General features: G+C 34.1%; 2 protein-coding genes across 4 annotated transcripts; both read right to left on the reverse strand.

Annotated features, from left to right (window-relative positions):
- Positions 1-525: 525 nt before the first annotated feature.
- Positions 526-4678, reverse strand: LOC148623750 (uncharacterized). 3 transcript variants are annotated; one of them, XM_088565828.1, is made up of 4 exons: positions 4147-4678; positions 2841-3075; positions 2197-2304; positions 526-1853 (listed from the first exon to the last, which is right to left on the reverse strand). In XM_088565828.1, the coding sequence occupies exons 2-4, from the start codon at positions 3036-3038 to the stop codon at positions 1701-1703; spliced, it is 459 nt and encodes a 152-aa protein (XP_088421954.1). In that variant the 5' UTR covers positions 3039-3075; positions 4147-4678; the 3' UTR covers positions 526-1700. The 3 variants fall into 3 exon arrangements, with proteins under 3 accessions (XP_088421954.1, XP_088421953.1, XP_088421952.1); XM_088565827.1 differs by lacking the exon at positions 4147-4678 and adding an exon at positions 3333-3381; XM_088565826.1 differs by lacking the exon at positions 4147-4678 and having other exon boundaries at positions 2841-3326.
- A 2000-nt stretch (positions 4679-6678) lies between these two features.
- On the reverse strand, positions 6679-8268 carry LOC148623751 (uncharacterized). The gene is made up of 3 exons (XM_088565825.1): positions 7837-8268; positions 7549-7656; positions 6679-7324 (listed from the first exon to the last, which is right to left on the reverse strand). The coding sequence occupies exons 1-3, from the start codon at positions 8098-8100 to the stop codon at positions 7184-7186; spliced, it is 513 nt and encodes a 170-aa protein (XP_088421951.1). The 5' UTR covers positions 8101-8268; the 3' UTR covers positions 6679-7183.
- Between the last annotated feature and the right edge of the window lie 12550 nt (positions 8269-20818).

Raw genomic sequence — 20818 nt, forward strand, 5'->3', positions numbered from 1 at the left:
AAACTCAAACAATGTAATTCTGAAATATGAGCAAATCTAGACTATATACTAGTACTTAATAGAACTTTTAAAAAATAATTTGAAAAAAAAAAAATTTGGAATGGCAAAATGAAACTTGTTAAAAATAATGGAAATACGTTGCGTCTTTACGCATTATACAAGACTAACTATTATTACACAAAATATTCAAAGAACCACAGAGGTGCATTTGCAAAAATGATGTTGACTTGCCCTTATGAAAGCAAACCAGTTGTCGAACGGATCTGATCACCACGTTTTAACTACGTGTACGTTATATGCAAATTTTCGAACATTATTTGCTGAGGCATTTGAAATAATGATCTTTTAATATTTTACACATTGTATGATGGTGAGCAATTTATTTATCTTAACTTGATTCTGATAAAGTGTGTCATTACATTTCATGTAGAAGAAGTAGCTTTTTATACTAAGACTTAGTCTAGCACAAACAGAATTGCACTTAATTTTTATTATCCAAGTAAGGGCCCACAAGGAGCATGCATATTTATGAACAATTATAATTATTTTGACATTAACATCAACAATAACATACACAAATACATGTTTAAACAAGATAAACAAATATAACAAAATATACAACAAAATAAGGTGTTTTTACATGCATCACCTACGGTACAAGCAGATCTACTAACCCCCGTCTTCGTCTATCCATCATGCTTTGGGAGTACTTACTTAGTGTAATCCGCTATATAGATGACGTATTATCTTTAAACAATCATAATTTCGCGGATTTGATACATCGCATCTATCATAAAGTAACTAAAATCATACATACAAAATAACAAAAGTAAATGAGCAACTCGGACTCTACTAAAAACTGGGAGCATGGACCAGGTGCACCGGTAGGGTAAGCGTCCTTTGCTTTTCTAGAAACACCCGCCGAGTTGCTCATAAAAAGTCAAGTCCGGGGTAGACAAATGAGGGAAGGAAAACTATGACCCGTTGAATAAATCAGTTTTCATGGTGCTGATGGATACACCATAACGATCCACGAGTTCATGATGACGACCATAAAACTTCTGTAGTGATGACTTCAATCTTGTAGCAACATAACCCTGTTCCAGAAGCCTATTTGTTAGAGTTCTAGCGCGATACAAAAAGTCTGCGTAGTTTCGGCAAGATTATTTATCTTTTTGAAACAGATGAGAATTTTTATTACGTTGCCAAAACCTGTTCAATATTTTAAGTAGAAGGAATACTTTTTTATATACTTATATACTTTCAATAATGTATTTTATAATGTGTATTGTTGTATTATATGTTTAAAGTCTCTCACATTTATGATTATAGAATGGCACTTGTGTATTATAACTGTATTGGTTTGTTGTTTTAAATGTATTATATGTAATGTCATACAAGTGGTGAGATTATAATAAAATATTGAATCTCCATACAGTTCATTGTCTGGGCTCCAATAATCTACAGACGACAGCGCCGACCTTGTAGAGAGATTGTCACAGGCATCCTTACTAAATTGTTGGATTACAGTATAAACATCAAAGTATACAAATGTCTAAACGGATACTGATATCACGTGTTAAATCGTAAGCTATATCAGTTGACAGAAACACACACACATAACATCACTCAAAAAACAATAAATTATGTGTCCGTGAATGAAACATTATGTAAAAGAATGCTTGAAATATTCCTTTTACTTAGTCAGAAGTGCCCCTCTTAATTTTCTTACGATTCATTTGTTGACACAATGATAAGTGACTAGATAAGGCTCTTAGCAGTGTATCTTTTTCATCTCGTAATGCTTTTAATTCTACCAACATAGCTTCTTTGCTACATTCAAGCGATCCAATCTACAAAAAAAAAAAAAAAAACCAACAAAAAACAAACAAACAAACAAACAAATAAAATAATAAAAAAATAAAGGCGCAGCTTCCAGAGAGTGATAAGGAGACCAAAGTGACATTAACACCCGTACACTCATCCTAAACTTATTGGGATTCGCTATTAGTTACCAACGACAAAAACTGCGCCATATTGTACGAACGAAAATGTTCAAGGTCGTATAAAAACTATTGGTATTCCAATGGAAACAAATTCTGCATTTGATTTATAATTGCTTATTTTTTTTTCTCGAAACCTTGTGATTATGTTCAAACAGTTCTCTTTTTAAATAAACGATGGAAATGGTGGTACCTCTTCAAGTAAGTGTTTAGAATCCCGTTTACGCTGTCGAAATCGTCTGGCGGCCAATCTATTTTGCTCTCGTCTTCTAACAATTTTAATCTTTTCTTCATCAGTTAGCTGCATATTCAAAAGTGATGAAAAGTATGTAATTTGGGGAATGATTAATTCTTTGAAAAAAAACATTGTAGATTATTGCTTCTTCAGATCTTACTACGACAGAAACTATCACCGACATTTTCATGTCTATATAAATAGCCGGAAAGGTAATACGAATTTCGAAAATCCATCACCACAAGAAAGTCAAGTTAAAAAAATGACGAAACATGAGTTTTCAGTATGATATCAGTTTTGCTGTGTTAGTTTGTTGTTTTTTTTAAACATTTGAAAAAAAAAAGGTATTGAATTTTCTTCATTTCAAAAATATGCAGTCTCAACCTTGGTTGTTACAAAGTATGGGAATATTTTTATTGAAAGTACAAAAATTATAAATTGTATGTTTCGTTCTTTTTAATTTATCCTGTATTTATTTTTTTTTATTTAATTATTGTTGTGAAAACAAATGATAATAATATATAAACTAAACTGTCAGTTTTATACATGTTTTATAAGAGTTTTACAGATAGTCACAAAACGTAAACTAAATAGTAATCTACCTCATATTTTTTCTTTTCTGGAAAATCGACTTTTAGTTCTTCCAAACCATTTCCCAATCGTCTGGACTGAATTGTATATTTGAGTTCCTCTTTGACTAAGTGAGACACATTGCCCGTGACCAGTGTTCGTAGTAATGCCTTAGTTACACTGTCATCTTCACTATAACGGACAGCGTTCCATTCCTCCAATGATGACATTTTGTCGTATCACATTCACAACTTTTTCCACTATTTCCTTTTTTCAAAATTAAAAACATAACGTAGTCAAAAAAAGAAATCCTTATTTGTTGGACACTTGCACTACTCCACAAAACAATCAATGCAAGTAAGAAGGCATTACAAAATACATTTAGCTACCTTTATTACCCAACCTCTAGTGTGGCAGGTTTTATTCAATGCTTATATTTGCGACCAAGGAATCGTAATGCAGTAGTACTTTTATGTATAAAATGTTTGTATTAAACATGTATGTTATCTGAGCAGCTAACTTACTTGTACATTTGCCATGCCGACATTTGCAAAATATAAAATTGACATGACACTGCAATATATTTAAATATTTGTACATGACCTTGGATATTTCGGAAATCCCAATTACCACTCCTGGTCTTTATTGACATGGTAAAATCGGTTAACATTGCATTGTTATGTAAAAACTATCTTGATAAGTTCATTAAAGAGTTACAACTAAATGGTCAGAAAAAAGCGTCGATTCAGTATTTGTGGAATTGAAAATAAATACTGAGTTCTGTACAAAGTTATTGCAAATTGTAGACATTTATTATTAAGATAATTATAAAAATATAACAAGCAAAACATTTGCTAAGTTATTTTAGTAATGATGATCAAACTCTAAAAAAAAAAAACGTCATTCACTGTAGAATACGTATGGCGATTAAAAATATCTATGCTCAAAGTGTTTCGATCGTCCGGCTCTTAATCTTAATATATGGATCAAACAAATCCATTAACTAATTTGCTGAAATAATTTGTTACATTTTTGTTTATGGTAAAGAAATATATAATATCAGCATATCATAAAATCCTTGACTGAAATCAAATGTTCAGTTTTCGACGCCAACTTGGGCCGATTGAAAAATCGGACCTAAGACCAATAAGGAGCTTCACAAGGCGCAGCTTGTTACGACAGCAGAGATAGAATCAAGAACAGTTTAGATAACCAAGGATACAAAGATTTAGCTCAATACAGTTTGAATTGTGATTTAAAGTATATATATACAGCATAAGCTTCTAAATGGTGTGGAACGCAGTGGTATAATTTTGCAAATATCATACACGTACTTACATTCTTAAGTCAAGCTTGATTAAATTCTTAGGTATTTTGTCGCACTTGCCCATTTCTTTGCCTGTCAAAACTACAGCTAGGGTCATAACCCCCATTATCAATCATAACCACTTTTCTTGGAGATGGAACCTAGTAGTAAAATAGCACTGAATCGTCCTAAAATCATCAAAATGGTTGTTTGGCAATTTTCAGTCCCTTATTCCAAAATGGTTATGGTCATAATCTCGGAAAATAATCAAAGTCCCAAGCGTCTTATTCTGAAACAATTGAAGTCGTGATCCCTGATCAACACCATCTTTTATTCAATGGTGTATCCTTTTGTCAAATCTTATCAACAACCGTCGACATATATTGAAGTTATCACACGAAAACAATGTCTAAGTACAAACACAACAGTGACATATCAGTAATGAATGCGATTAAATGTTAGAATATGAACCAATCAACATATTTTGAAAACCATGACAAAGGCCACATAAAACAAAACATTGATGTTATTTTCATATCAAAGAATGATCTGGACTTTAGTTGTTTGTTGAAACTAAAGCTGTATTTGATTAAACTGAAATTCGTGCTTGCAGCAGTTAAACATGCAAGTAGAAATAAATTCATAACCAAACATTTAGCTGTTGTGAATTTGATTACAACTGACATTATAAGGATTTTTTCTGCATTTGGATAGTCTGTGATGTGCTTAAGACTGTATATACCCACGATTCACTACTTTGCCGTAAGCGTGCTCTTCTCCGTTATAGCGTCATTCACGGACTTAACCGGAGATTACAGTATATATGTATGCGTATTGTATTATTCAACAGTTGTCTCACCAAAAGCCACGGAGTACGTCAGGAAAGACAAAAATTATTGACCTTTTAATTATATTCTCCACAAGCAAATTTTGTACATAGGAATCACCTTGTCTGCTGGTATGTCTGTGTATCTTGTGAGCACATTAACGCCTCATAAACTTCAGGCAAGTTCAATATGAAAATGGAAGTGAATATCTTCAATATATTAATATAGATATTCTGGGAACACGTCATTAAATATCATTCAGTAGTGCAAGAGGAGTAACGGATAAGGGAATGGTACCCCTCTGAATAACGGACGTACAGACGGAAAGATGGACGCCCCTATCGCAAGCAGTGTATGATATAGATCCGACATGGAATTATGCTAACAATGCCATTGAAGGCAATTAAATTTTGGAATTATCTTGTCTGCACTCACTTGAATTTCATCAGTACGCTTGCAGAAGTTGAATCTTAAACAATTGGGTCAAATGTGGACACAACATGTAAGCTTGATACATCTCTGAATTTGATATTGAAATTAAATATTTGACACCGGATAACATGTTGAACAGAATAGAAGTGGTAAAAAACTAAAGTAATGGAGTGCATGGACAGACAAATACCCCACAAATTTTGTTGCCGGAGCGTATGATAAATAATAAAAAGCTTTGCAAGGCACAGCTTGATACGACCGCAGAGGTCAAACCCTGGACAGTTGGGACATGTATGGACACACCATTTAAACTTGACACAACTTTGAATTTGCATTACGATTAAACAATTTTACCAGAACTAAATGGTTTCAGTCAAAACTTGCAAAATCAATCCCTAGTTCTTGTGGGGATATAGCACATTGTGGTAAAATTTCAGAGCGATTCATTCCCTTTCACTCCACTTATTATTTGGGCATGAGGAAAATGCTTGTTTCAGGTTCCTAATTCCTACAATCCCCAAATGAAAAGCTTCGCAGAGCGTAGCATGATACGACCACACCGACCGCAGTCGTCGAACCCTGAACATTTTGGGCAAGTGTGGACACAATATTATTTTTTGACACTGCATAGGGAATAACAATTCATTGTGGAGACAACAACTGGGTTGGACATAATATAGCACAAACTTGAAATTCAAAACTTTTAAAAGCAGACCAAAAAATTAAGCCTATTTATTGGGGTGTGGCCCCTTTGACCCCTTATAACTCGAAAACCTTAAAGATATCTGAAATCTCATTGCAAAATGGAAGGCAGGGATTTTCATTAGGAATGCAATAAAAAAAAGAATTTGAAATCGGACCCGAAAATAAAAAAAGTTAATATTTTGGAGTGTGGCCTCTTTGACCCCTTATAATTCAAAAACTAAAAGGTATCTGAAATCGGTGGTATAGAATATTTTGGAACAATATCATAGACATTCCTAAGCTTTTACTGAACTTAAATAGTTGAGTTCTATGAAATGCTTGTTTTAGGTCGTTTTAGGTCCCTTTTGGTCCCTAATTCTAAAAGTTTGGGGTCAAAACTTCCAAAATCAATACCAACATTCCTTTAAGGGTTTGGGACCTTGTTATATAAATTTTAATAAAAATCAACCAACTAATATTCAAATCATCGCACGGTAACCAAGTGTCTACGGACGACGACAGCGTCATACCAATAAAAGAGTCTAATAATAAGCCCGCATTTTTTTGCGGTCATTTAAAAACATGGTTTGACTTGGTACAAATTTTTAAATAACTGAAACATTTTTGTAGTCTCTTCATTAAATCCGATCATAATTTCTAACCATACATACGTACATCATACATAGTACAAATATAAATTATCAGGTTTTATGCAAATGTTTTACTTGTAGTAAAACTTAAGTTCTCAAATATCACCGGGATAGAATAAAACTAGACTAGAAATTTCTTCGGTATATAGTGTTTTAAATCTCCTTCCACATTCGAGTATCCAATGAATGATGCCAGTCGTTCGGTTTTTAGCACAAATACTAGAAATTAATTAAATCCTACAGCATGCAAAATATATGTTTTACTTTTTTCTAGAATTTAAGGCGTGTTTCATCACCAAACACAAATCTGTTACAAATTGAGTGTTTAAAAATGTGGATACATTCTAAGCACAATATGCTTATATAGTGGTTGTTCTGCATTATATCACATGGCATTGACAACACCAAGTCAATTTTCCTCCTTTAAGAAGTAAGCCGGTAAAACATTTTTCACACCTCTTAATTCCTTCAGTGGGTCAGCCAATTTCCATTGTGTTACTATAAGGGCATACCAAGAGATGGTTGTGTAACATGGTCTGTAACTCATGACGCTCCTTCCGGAGACGAATTAGTTCCTTAATTTTCTTTGCATTGTCAGCTTCTAATTCCTTTACTTCCTGTCAAACAGAAAACAAATATTTTTATCCTGCAATTATGCACATAAAAAGAAAAGATGCAGTTATCACAAGTAATAAAATATCAAAACTGTTATTTATTATTTTTCTCTTAAAAATAATCAATTGATGTAGGCTCAACATCGTCTTTTCCTGTAAAATTACGTGAATTCACCTCTACTTCAAGTCTGTATGTTTGAAAAAAAAAATCTCCATTTAAATTCTACCTTTGCAAAAATCGGTCCTTTATCTTTCCGTCTTTGACGGAAACGTCTTGCTGCCATTTTATTTTGTTCTCTTCTCCGTCGTATTTTTTCTTTCTCGTCTTCACGCAGCTGAAACATAAAACATGAAATTTCGTAATATTTACAAATTATCTTGAACTTTATCGTATTAAAGACCAGTATAACCCCTCAAATCACATGACTTGTTTTAAAAGATTTAAAAAAAAAATAAAGAAAGACAGAGGGAGGAGGTTTCTGTCCAAACTGAAATTCTGCAATGTATATACTTACTTCTGATTGCTCTGGAAGTTTAAACTCTACGCCCAGTTCCCCTTGTCCTTTGGCCAACCTTCTGGATTGTATTGTATATTTAAGTTCTTCCTTTACTAAAGGAGTGAGAACTCCCGTTTCTAGGGCAGTAAGGGTGGCTTCGATTAATTCATCTGCAGTTCCTTTCTGTACATTTATCTCTGCTATATCTACATTTTCTTCGGATGCCATGGAATTCAATTTGAATGAGTCTGTCCATAATGTTGGATATTCGAACTCAATCATCTTGTGTTCATAAAGTAGGCATTTGCTTTATAAGAAACTTAAGTATTCAGCTGACATAAAATGCACCGTTCTGTGGACGTTTTAAAAATGACACTGGGAATGCTATTCGCAACATAAATATATATACATCACCACGGCTCGACCATGTTACTACCTGTTGTGAAATAGTCATTCATGGAATTTACCCATTTTATTTATAGACCTACATGTTATGAGAAGATGTGAAATTAAAATGACTCGTTCTCCCAGTTTAAGGCTGTGATTCAAACAAGGCATGCGTTCTCATTTTTTGCATCTGGACATTATTATTTTTTTGTTAAGATTGATATAAAGTTGACACGATTCATTAAAATATTGAATGGAAAGAAAACAAATGGGTCTACATACGTTGTGAGAATTTGTAAGATTCGATGTTCAAAGTTTGTACAGTTGAAATACTGGATTCAAACAGGAACTCACACATTGTCATATTTGCATCTGGCATTTATTTCTTAAGATTAGTAAAAAATGTACATGACTTTAACAAAAATTGAACAAGAATCTGAGAAAAAAAATGCATGATTCGCATATGTTGTGAGACTTTGTAAGATTCGAAGTTAAAATTACAACAACGCTGTGCAATAATCTCAGTATAAAAATACACAAAACCACAAAGGTATCCGGTTTTCCATCCATGGTATGGCTTTGAAACAAATAACAAGGGTCTGAGAAGAAAACATACCATAAGAAGTACATTTGACATATGTTGTGAGAATTTACAAGATTCGAGGCATAAGTTCTTACAGTTGAAAGATTGATTTCAAAGGGGGATTCACGCACTGACTTGATTTTATCTGGCACTTATTTCTTAAGATTTGTCAAAAGTTAACATGAATTTATCAAAAATTGAACAAGAGTCCCAGAAAAAAAATGCTTACTCTATGAGTTCATCCGTAAATGTTGCAAGACTTTGTAAGACTCCAATTTCATCTTGAAATTTTGGCGGGAAAATTGCAACATATCGTTTCAAGTTATTTTTAGTAATCTTGATTAACATGTCAATTCTACCACTGTACCAAATTTCAAGTTCCTGAGCACCTAGCCTTCCAAGATATTCCAATGTTCTATATTTTGACCTCTTTTCCTTATTAGGCAGCTATTTCAAAGCGGACGCCTTTTTTCCGGAATTTTGAAAACCTTAGGTACAAACTCAGATAGCACTGGATATGCGTGCAAAGTTTCGAAAGAATCTGCCATATAATTTCTGAGAAATTGTCTGGAAAATTTCATCGATAGGAAGACATAAGATGACAGAAAAATATGTTTATGGTAATTAAAGTTTACGTTTTGTGAAACGTGGGGCAAGTCACCTCCCGTACATATGATTGCCTCAAAATCTATTAATTTAGAAACGGCACATTATTTTCACTCTAAAAACTAAATTATACCCAAATTGGAGCATTTCTAAGTTTTGGCGGGAAAAACCGTCACCATGGCAATAGCGACTTTCACATGGTCTTGAAATCTCAAAATTAAGATTCAACATGTCATTTTTATCCAAAAAAAAAAAAAAAACCAAACAAATTTCATCCAAATCGGACAACTTTTTAATTTTGGGGAGAAATTGGAACATAGGTTTCTGAGATATTGCAATGTCTTATATTTTGACCTTTTTTCCTTATTTGGCAGCCATTTAAAATGGCTGCCTTTTTTTTCGGAATTTTGAAAACTTTAGGTACAACTCCAGTTGTTATGGGATATGTGTGCCAAGTTTCGTAAGAGTTGGACATAAGGTTAGTATACGTTTCACTAAACGTAGGGCAAGTCTTCTACCATACACAAATTGCCTTGAAATCTAAAAAATTAGATGCGGCACATTATTTTCAGTCTAAAAACCAAATTATACCCAAATTTGAGCATTTTAAAATTTTGATGGGAAATTTGGAACGAAACATCGATATTTTGGATGTACACTTTAAGACCTTTCAAATGGTATGCGACAACCCTACTTTCGAAAAATTTTTAATATGTTAGGTAATGTGATTGTTTACATTATACAGTATTTACGTCATACCACTACCACCTTATTGACTAATTTGTCTGCTGGTAAAAATACGTTTCTGAAGTTTAGTTTTAATTCGTGAACATTGATTGGGTTTTCTGTTATTTTCTAAGTTGTTTTCGAGGTAAGACTGGAGTGTTATGGTTAAGACTGGAGTGTTAAGGTTAAGACTGGAGTGTTAAGATTAAGACTTGATTGTTAAGGTTAAGAATGGAGTGTTAAGGTTAAGACTGGAGTGTTATAGTTAAGACTGGAGTGTTATGGTTAAGACTGGAATGTTATAGTTAAGACTGGAATGTTATGGTTAAGACTGGAGTGTTAAGATTAAGACTTGATTGTTAAGGTTAAGACTGGAGTGTTATGGTTAATACTGTAGTGTTAAGGTAAAGACTAGAGTTAAGGTTAAGACTGGAGCATTAAGAGTTGTATACTTTAAAAGAGGTGTGTCATTATTTTGGGTTCGAACTTAATCAAGAGTCCATGTTTTCTGGAACTCAGCGTAGTTTAGTGGTTCCTCTGAATTTTGTGCTTCCCTCTTCATAAAATGTACACACTGTGTTAGGCCACAGTATTGACAACAGTTTCATAAATGTATTAGAAATATTAGAGCATATCATATCGCGTGTTGTAAATGTTGAATTGCTGCGCCGCAAATGCATAGTTGATTCGATATTTTTTTTTATACTAACACAATTCCGCTTGCTCAAAAAACATTTTCTATATATTTGTAATGGCTACTTCAAGTCTACCTATCGAAGGGAAAACTATAAGTGACAAACATCAGTGTCTTTTGTATACTCCTTAGAATTTGTTATATTCTTTAACAATGTTTCAGATATACATTTTTTAAAAAATCAACACCTACATTTAAAGCAAAAATAGTATGAAATTACAATCTCTATTGCGTTTTAAGTTTTCTCGAATGACACTTTCAATGATAAGATTTTATAGATAATTTGGGAATTATCATGACACACAAATATTGAAATCTATAAGACGATTAATTTCAATTCCACGCTGTTTGTTCTTAATTTTTTAATTAGAAGAAATAGTCATTTATTGTCATTCCGTGTAATAAACCGTAATAGTTATGTAAATAGAAGTATATTCAACATCTCTCTTATTTGAATATATATATACAAACGTCTCAGAATGTGTGACGACTCTATATATACAAACGTCTCAAAATGTGTGACGACTCTATTCACTACATTGCTCCATCGGATCAAATTGATACAGGGAAGATATATAAACGTATAGAAAGGTCTGAAAAATTCCAACGATGTTAGAACTGTCAAATTTGCGATGCAAATTTTTGGTCGTTCCCTCCGCGGGACTCGAACTCGTACCGCTGTGACATCTATGGCAACACCGCCTGCACAAAGTCTAGCGCCCTAGACCACTAACTGGACTTTGTGCAGGCGGTGTTGCCATAGATGTCACAGCGGTACGAGTTCGAGTCCCGCGGAGGGAACGACCAAAAATTTGCATCGCAAATTTGACAGTTCTAACATCGTTGGGAATTTTTCAGACCTTTCTATACGTTTACATATCTTCCCTGTATCAATTTGATCCGATGGAGCAGTGTAGTGAATAGAGTCGTCACATTCTGAGACGTTTGTATATACATATATAGATATGCTCCATTTTCAATACCCTTAAAAGCCTGTTAATTACTCTTCCTTAGGACCAAATTAGTAGTGTATGATTTGCTAAGAATTTACATCTATAATGTCTTTGTTTTTACATTAGTCCTAGTTAAAACAGTTCTCTAGCAAAGGAGATGAAACTACATAATAGAAAACTGTCCCACTTACAGTCATGTACTCAACAAAAAAAAACATTTAACATTCTTATGGAACAAAAATATAATACCGGTATATAAAGGACTTGAAGGCTAAATTCATCCACACTGGCTCACAGCTAACACTTCAAAATCAATATTTCAACTAAATCTTGTATCAAGTAATTTTATCTAATTCTAAATAGTCACATATATTTGTAGCCTGGAAAGTGTTTCCTTGGACAGAAACTGTATACTTGTTTTGCAGCTGTATAAAATACATCAAGAGGCGCTGTCAGTATCATTTGGTTTCAGAACCAACATAACGTGTATGTACATTCAGCATTTCCCAACACTCTCATTAACTTTTCTTTAGAATCTTTATTTGTATATATACTTATATATATATGTAGACAATTGATGTGAGATGTTGGAATTCCGTTCTGTCATACCCCAAGCCAAGTAAGAAAAAAGCTTACCAGACAATCTCTAGCAATACTGGAGTAATAAATAGACCATCCGTTTAGGCCTAAAATAAAATGGTTCCGGTCACCATATACTGACCCTCCTTCAGACCCCCTACTCATAAGTTTTTATTTGAAATTTTGAAGAAAAAAATAACGTAAAAATTCTGCTGTCTTTCAGAAGAAAATTGAAAACACACATGCCATTAGCGTGCTCCCTTTTTGGAATTCGGCACTTGAAATATTTTTTTTTGTTTGTACCACCTCCGTCAAAACAAAAAATTACTCATGCGCCGAATCCGAAAAGGGATTAGGCTGTGGACTAAGCCTATTACATGTTTAGTCTTTGCATATTTGGTTTTCATTGTATCTTTATGACTTATTTCATTTCAAAAATATTAAATGAAAATAAAAATTCATACCTACCGACCCTACAAAATTTTAGAACAGTGCTCGGAAACATAACATTATTTTTTTCGGCCTTGGAAATTTCTCATCAATTGACTGGCATGCACCAATATCTGTCTTACATGCACTGGATAGTGTTGATTTTATCCCAAAAAGTATTTTGCTGGGTCAAAGATTCAGCAAATGCTGCTGTTGTGCATATTACTAATTGATTCGCGAGGTCACCGATCAACGTTAAATCATGTAATATACTCCTACAACGTAAGAGGTTGAAATTCCTTTCCTCCATGTCCCAACTTCTTACTTCCGAGCGCCATATTGCATAACACTCGTTCCGCCGTTCCTTTAAATCGGTAGAATTATAGTAAACTATTTTCCATTTAAAACGTTTTGTACAGTTTCTTTACCATTACACGGGAGAAGGTGACTAAAGAAAAACAATGACCTACCTGATGAGAAAATCCAGCAATCCTGAAAATCCTTTGTAAAAGGAACTTCATATTTGGTTTTTAGCCTTTCGACTGTGTAATTCCAGTTGATAAAATTACGGATTTTAAAATTTGCGAAACAAACATATCAAATTAACCAACGAATTGCCTTTACCAACTTTAAGTTCGTTTTGTCAAAAATATATTGTATTCCGTAAAATTAGTGACCTAATTCAAAATTGCTGGTCATTTTGACAACTGTCTTCAACACAAATGTTTTTCTAGGTATTTAACAAATATAAGGATTTTTATCGTTCGATTTCCGGTAGGTTAAACTTCTTTTAAGTAAATAAAAGACCTAAAGTATTTTAAAACACATGTTAGCTAATTAACATTTGCGTTGGCTTTCAACATGTCAGATGCAGGAGGTTAGGATGGCACCAAGTCAGAAAATAGCTTGCCAGACAACCTCTAGCATTGCTGGAGTACACGTGATACTGAATTTAATGAATGAACGTGGTCACATGAAAACTAATTTCCCCGAATACACACTGAATGACCCACATTCACGGGTTTGACTATGCCCGGGGACTGTGTGAACGCTTTGATGCTTAACACCGTCCGCGAGAAGCCCCAAACGACAGCCAAGGACGTTAAGAAACACCTCAGTCCGTCATGTATTGCACAAACGAGTGCAAACCGGGTCTATCAGTATTGAGTATACGAGTATATATGTTAGCACGAAAACGAAAATCAAACCAAGTACAGGAACAGTCAGCTGATTGTCAGTGTCACTCATATCGTGGAAATGATTGGCGAACACTGCGTTACGAAATATTTTTTTGTGGATTATAGTGCTTTATATCCACAAAGACAGTCGGATTATCTCCTTGAAGAAACTATGTTCTAGCCTTATTATGGATTAAATGAAGGATGTAACGGATATACGGAAAGTGCTATCATTTTCCACTTTATTGTTATAGTTTTATTTAACAAACTGTAATTTCGGTTGTTAAGTAATTCAATAATCTTGTTTTCAAGTGAGAAATTAAGAGAACATTTTTAATAAATTGGGCAGTGTTATACATACCTTGAAATAATCAAAGTGCTGTTAGCACTGGTGTTTTTAGTAGCCCTATATACTCAATTTCAAAGATTGCATGTGTAAAATAATACTGTAATCATAAATTTGCAGTTTATCAGTTACAAAACATTCACGAACGGATGAAGATTTAGACTGGTAAGAGTATTAAATAGAACATGTCAAACACATCTGATGCTTCTTAACACATTTTTGTAAAAACTTAATTTGATTAAAGCCCATTTATTACTAAACATCTTTCAAGACGAAATTTGAAAAAAAAAGAAGTCTCTCAAATCTTCAAGTTGTTTAGTCTAGATCTTAATTTTATTTGCAGCGGAGAGATTTTAATTGATATGAAAGGAATTATATATCGACTATATACTGTGAATTATTCAGAATCAGTAAGAAAATTCCAAACATAAACCGTTGACATAAGGTATTTTGATTCTGAAGGATGTCATACTAAGATGTAATTGCCAGTTGGTCAATTCTCATGCTATTCATAATAATCAGTGTTGTTATCACTGTTTTTTTTTTATTCTTGTGAAAACAGTACTATACGCACAATTTCACATGACCCAAAGATTGTAGTATGTAAAATAAAACTTAAATCATAAATTTGCATTTCCCATGTGATAAAGAACTGCGTTTCTCTTAAAAGTTTCAACTGAACGTAACATTTAATCTTTTACACTGACTTCAGAGATATGCATATATGTTAACCTTTGTAACAGTTCATGTGGGAGATTCTTCCCCACTGACATCTAATTTGGGAGATTTTAACTTAAGACCATTTTTTTATGTAAAAAAAATAATTATTTAGTATTTTTAACCAAAAGCCTACCTTAAATCTTACATTTTTTATGTGGGTGGGGGGGGGGGGTCTTCCCCTAATGTGGGAGGATTAGCATGAACTATTGATCAATAGAAAAACTGTTTCTTACTTCACGCATATTTACAAATTTTTCACCTTTTTTCAAGTTTTTTTTAAACTTATTCAAAAACTAATTTGTATTTATTCAAAAATTCTGCTTAAGAAAATGATTTCCTAAATAAATATTTTAATCAATTTGAATTTTCCCGCAAATATTTCTTGGTTCAATTTACTACTCTTCAATTATAAAATATTGAAGAAAGAGTGAAGATTTCGACTGAGAAGTGTGTTAAATAGAACATGTTAAACACATCTGATGCTTCTTGACACAATTTGTAAAAACTTAATTTTCGCAAAGATTTTCATTGATCATGCCCAGACAATAACTTCATGACTGGATTTCTTTGAAATGGAACCACAAAGGGAAGGCTAGGATTAATTTGGAGGTTTTAACTGGAACTATTTATGAGTGGGAGTCCAAAAAGGGCCACTTTGACCCTGATCAAATTGGTATCATGCGTCAAATATTTGATTACAATTCAAATTCAGACCTGTACCAAGCTTAAATGGAGAATCCGTACTTGCCCTTATTGTTCAGGGTTCGACCTCTGTGGTGGTATGTGAAGCATTTCATTTCAACTAGAGGATGCCCGCGAAATCGCGGTCGATTGTGCAAAGTGTAGACACAGTACTAATTTGACGAATCTAAACAAAATGAGTAAAGGATTCAGATCTACGATCATCTGAAATACATCAATGGTGTACAGTTTTGTGGAAATTGCTTTTAATTTAATGGTTTATGAGGAGTTGACCGTTTAACCTTTCAGGGGGACTTGGTTTTCTTTCGACTCCTATTTTTATTATAATATACATGTACATTTCTAACGAATTAATTTTTAGTCTCATTACTACTTTTTTATTTCTTAACTATTCCTTACCAAATTATCTTTTCTCCAGTCAAGATCTAAATATTTTTATCAACCAAAGAAAAAACCAAGCCCCCCACCCCCCCACCACGTAAGTTAAATGGTGTGTCCCTAAGCAAAGTTTCGTATCCTCATGCCAATACACTTGCCTGAAAAAAGGTTTAATCTAGGACTAAGAAGCTGCTTTATTGGTCCCAGATTAATTTGACGCAAGGGTGTGGGAGGACCTGATGTTTTACGACGACGATGACGACTCCGACAAATGCAAAGAGAAGAGGTTTAAAGTTGATATGGCTCGTTGAGGAAAAAAAAACTCCATAAAAATACATTAGCAATAAACAATCTGACTGCTCCAGACATGCGTTGCGTCAATGACGTATTTTTGCAGCGATCGATTAATTCTGGATTAGCAGTCTGCCTGTAACCCTGGTGCTATTAGCTGGTTATCCTGAGGCTTCGCCGAAGTTTTCACTCCATGGCCAGTGAGCAGCAACAGAGTAATCTTGATTATTATTTTATCAAGAATTCTGCTTATGTGCACGTTATAAGGGGCCCTTCTAAGTCTGGTTTGAGGGTGTTAACGTTTTTTTTCATTGTTGAAGATCCTCATACAACATCAAGACGCAGAAGAAGCACTAAAGCCCTGTTCCTTGATATCAGATATTTTCAATGTATCGTGTGAGTTTTTTAGACGCACATTCACTCCGTAACCACCCTTTTATATGTATATAGAAATATGTGATAAACCCCTTAACTGGAACTTGTTCGCTCGTAATTTTTTATGGTTGAATAGGCGAGAAAAGTCGAAAGGGGACTTTCTAGCATTTTGTCCTATTATTCTGCGAAATTTCCCTTAGTTATCAAAGAATTACGCCCAATAATGGTTTCAAGTAGGTTATCAAAATCTAACTTGTGCTTAACAACTGTACAAAGTTTTGTTTATCAAATGGAAAACGCCGGGAGACGAACGGACAGACAAGCAGACACTCAACTGAATTTTTAGGCATAATAAAAAGTTTAGGCTTCATTCACACTTTATCCGAACTGTGCATTTTGATCGAACAGAACTTTTTATCATATATATAAAGCAAGACAACTACATGTATACTATTAGCTTTTCAGACTAGGTACTACATTTTTAAAGCCATTCTAAATGTGAGAAAATGTCATTTCCTGTTGTTTGTGATTGATGATCCAGTGTTTTATTTATTTATTTTTTTTTTAGGGGGGGGGGTTGAACACCCTTTAATTTTTGTGTAAGTTCTGTTGCAACCAGTTTAAAGTAAAAAGGTGCATAATAAATTCTGTAATTTTAATTAATTCAAACTTTTACTCAAAATAATGGGTAGGGGGTTTACCAGTCATGCCAGTTTACACATAAAAAAGGGAGGGGTCCGGACTTCGGGGGCAGATGTTTACACATAGAAGGGGTAAGGTTTATTTCTACACGTTCTACGGCTTTCCATGTCTGGACGGTTTTGCACCTTAGAAAAATGGTGGGTGTACAGTGGGTGAACGTACAGTACTGTGTAACACAAGTACACGTGATCCAGACAGTACTTCGATTGAGCATGCGCGAAAGCGTATTATAACACACGGATTAATGACGGTCTCCGAATTGGGATATTTTCCCAAAAAAAATCAATCATTCGACCTTGTATGGTTCCAGAAGAGTTGCGGCTCAAAGAAATTGGTCTCTTCCTTTAGTAGTACAGATATTAAATGAATAAAATAAAAAGCTTCGCAAAGCACAGCTTGATATGACCACAGTTGTCGAACCCTGAACAGTTGGGACAAGTGTGGACAAAACGTTTTAGACACATTTTAGCATAGGGACTTACAATTCATTGTGGACACAACGACTGGATTGGCCACAATATTGCACAAAATATGAAATTCAAATAAAAATGTTCAAAATCAGACCAAAAATTAACAGAGCTGCGCTTTAAGCGCTTGACACGCCCGTTGCCCTTTTAACCTGTCTTTATGCTTTTAATGAATTGATATGATCAACTAGAAATACTGTGAGCCTTGTCAAATACCCGACCCCCCCCCCCAAAAAAAAGGGAAAAAAATGCACAATAAAATTGTCACCATCAAGGCTGCCTCATGTTTAACTAAGTTTGTTGTCTTGATTTTTAACTCATACATTTCTATCTTGTTAAAACACACTTTTCTGACAAGGTTACCAAGTATCTTTTATATTTATTACAAATGGTCCGTTTTCAACGATTTTTCAACGGAATAAATTTCTGTGGCCGTTTCCGCCTTTTTTAAAGAGTAAAACTTCATAACACGAGTTTTTGAGTAATTGTGGGAAAACTTGAAAATCCCCTCTTTTTTGTGTAAAAATTCATAACATGGAAACGAATAATGTGAAATTTATGAAAAATCGAAAAGGAGCTTACGTCATTAGATATGATCAATTCACCAAGTTTTATAAAAGTTGTTGAAAGTGTTTTTGAGTTTTTGTCCGAAGTGTTGACGACGGACGGACAGCGGTATACCATAATACGTCTCGTCTTCGACGGGCGTATAAAAAAGGAGATTTTTTGGGAGTGTGGCCCCCTTGACCCCATATAACTCGAAAACGGTTTAAAAAAGGATCAAATTTGCTCATACATTTGTTCTCCGAAATCAAATAAGGAACACAATAAAAATATTTATCAAAAGTGACACAGATGCCACAAGTTGTTACAATCTACTGGTAATCAGAGAATGAATACATGAATGCGAAATAAAAACTAGAGGCTCTAGAGAGCCGGAATCGCTCATCTTGTCAAATATAGTCTTTTCAGCATTCTGAAGCTGGACTCTTGATCCTATTGTAGTATAGTCACAAGAATCATTTAATCAATAGAGAGCATCTTAGTTATCCACCCGGTTTTCATTTTATAAATAAATCTCTCAGACATTTTCTGACTCATCAAGGGCAATAACTCGAACATCGGTCAACAGATCCTTATGAAAATTTGGGCATATGTTCGTCTCACCATGCTGACAAATTTCATGAAAATTTTGCTAAACCCATTAGTTTTCTAAATATTTCAACGAATCTCAATTTATAGTAAGGTGGCTATGTTTTTCGACAGATCAAAAATCTCCACACGGATATCCTAACAAACATTCATGCCATATAACGAGAATAGATAAGGAGTATAAGTCGAAGAGACAACAACCCCACTGGGATGAAAATGTCAGCCCAAGACCATTCATTGGTCTTCAATTAACGACGAGGAAATCCTCACACGAGGGCAGGCTGCAGTTGCCCCTAAAACACTATTCACAGGTACAGCGAAAGAGTTGCCCCATTTTACTCAAGTAACATAAACAAGAGGCTCCCAGGAGCCTGAATCGCTCACCTTGTTAAATATTTGCCTTTCAAGGGCAATAACTCAAACAAGGAGTTGTCCAACAATTTTTACTCAAAGATTTTGGCAGGATTTATCATAAGAATCATTTCATCAATGGAAAGTATTTTTCTATCTATTATAGTTTTAAGATATTGGCTGAAAACTGATAAAAACATCATTTTCCAACTTTCAAACACAATTATTCTAACAAGAGGTTGTCCAGCAACTTGGATCTCCACATACTTTAGTAGGCCTTATCATAAGGATTATTTCAGCAATTGAAGGTTTATTTATATCTATCATAGTTTTCAAGATATTGGCTGAAAACAGTAAAAAAAACATTGTTCCCCTTTCAAGCGCAATAACTCTAACAAGGAGTCGTCCGACAACTTTGACCCAATCAGACGTTTGTAAGCCTTATAATAAGGATCATTTCAGCAAATAATACAATTTGGTTGTACCTAACGGTTTTCGATTTATATGCAAAAAATCTTCGGTTGACCCCTATGTTCTAAGGAACATTCATCCCTCCTATGTTCTATTTTTAGTACTGGCGGCCATTTTTTTTTCAACAGATCAAATATCCCAAAATCAGTTCTATGCAGAATACCATTAAGAGCATTCATACCAAGTTTGATTCTAACTGGTCAAGGAGTTTCAGAGGAGAAGAATTTTGAATAATTGTCAACAACGACGGACGCCAAGTCGTGGCAATAGCTCACATGGCCTTTGGTCTGGTGAGCTTAAAAAAACTAAAGTTGCAATTCATGACTTGGGACATGCGCAAAAATGCGGAGGAGTTAAAGTACTTTGGCGTGATCACAAACCTCCACATTCAAAATCTGGTCACTGTGGAAAAATATTACACAATTAAACACACCAAAAAATCAGTTCAAAAAGGTCCGAGTCCCCTGTTACATCGGAAATAAAGAAATTGAATATAAATTACACAAATGTACAAACTAAGGACTACTAGCACTTAACTGACATGCCAACTCCAAGCACTTTAAACCTACATAAAGTTATGTCCCCATCGTATGTAAAATCAATCCCAATTCTTCTCATGCGGAGTTGAGAATCACTGTACATCATGCCATACAATAAGGATACAACCCATTTCATGTCAAAAACTGCTTTAAAATGCCATCTTTGGTTATAATTCATACTACTAGTAGTTTCAGAGGAGAAGATTTTCAAAGTTCAATATCCCCACTAAAAGATCGTTGAAGATGTTCTACAGAACACTCATGCTAAGTGTTGTTTCACCCCATCCAGTAGTTTCAGAGGAGAAGATTTTCAAAGTGGAAAATTTAAATTCCGGGAAAAAATCCAATTCAGGACCCATAACTCAAACATT

Source organism: Perna viridis, chromosome 2 (assembly GCF_037379345.1).
Source record: "Perna viridis isolate PV_CMFRI_1.1 ecotype Kerala chromosome 2, ASM3737934v1, whole genome shotgun sequence".
Lineage (NCBI taxonomy): Eukaryota > Metazoa > Mollusca > Bivalvia > Mytilida > Mytilidae > Perna > Perna viridis.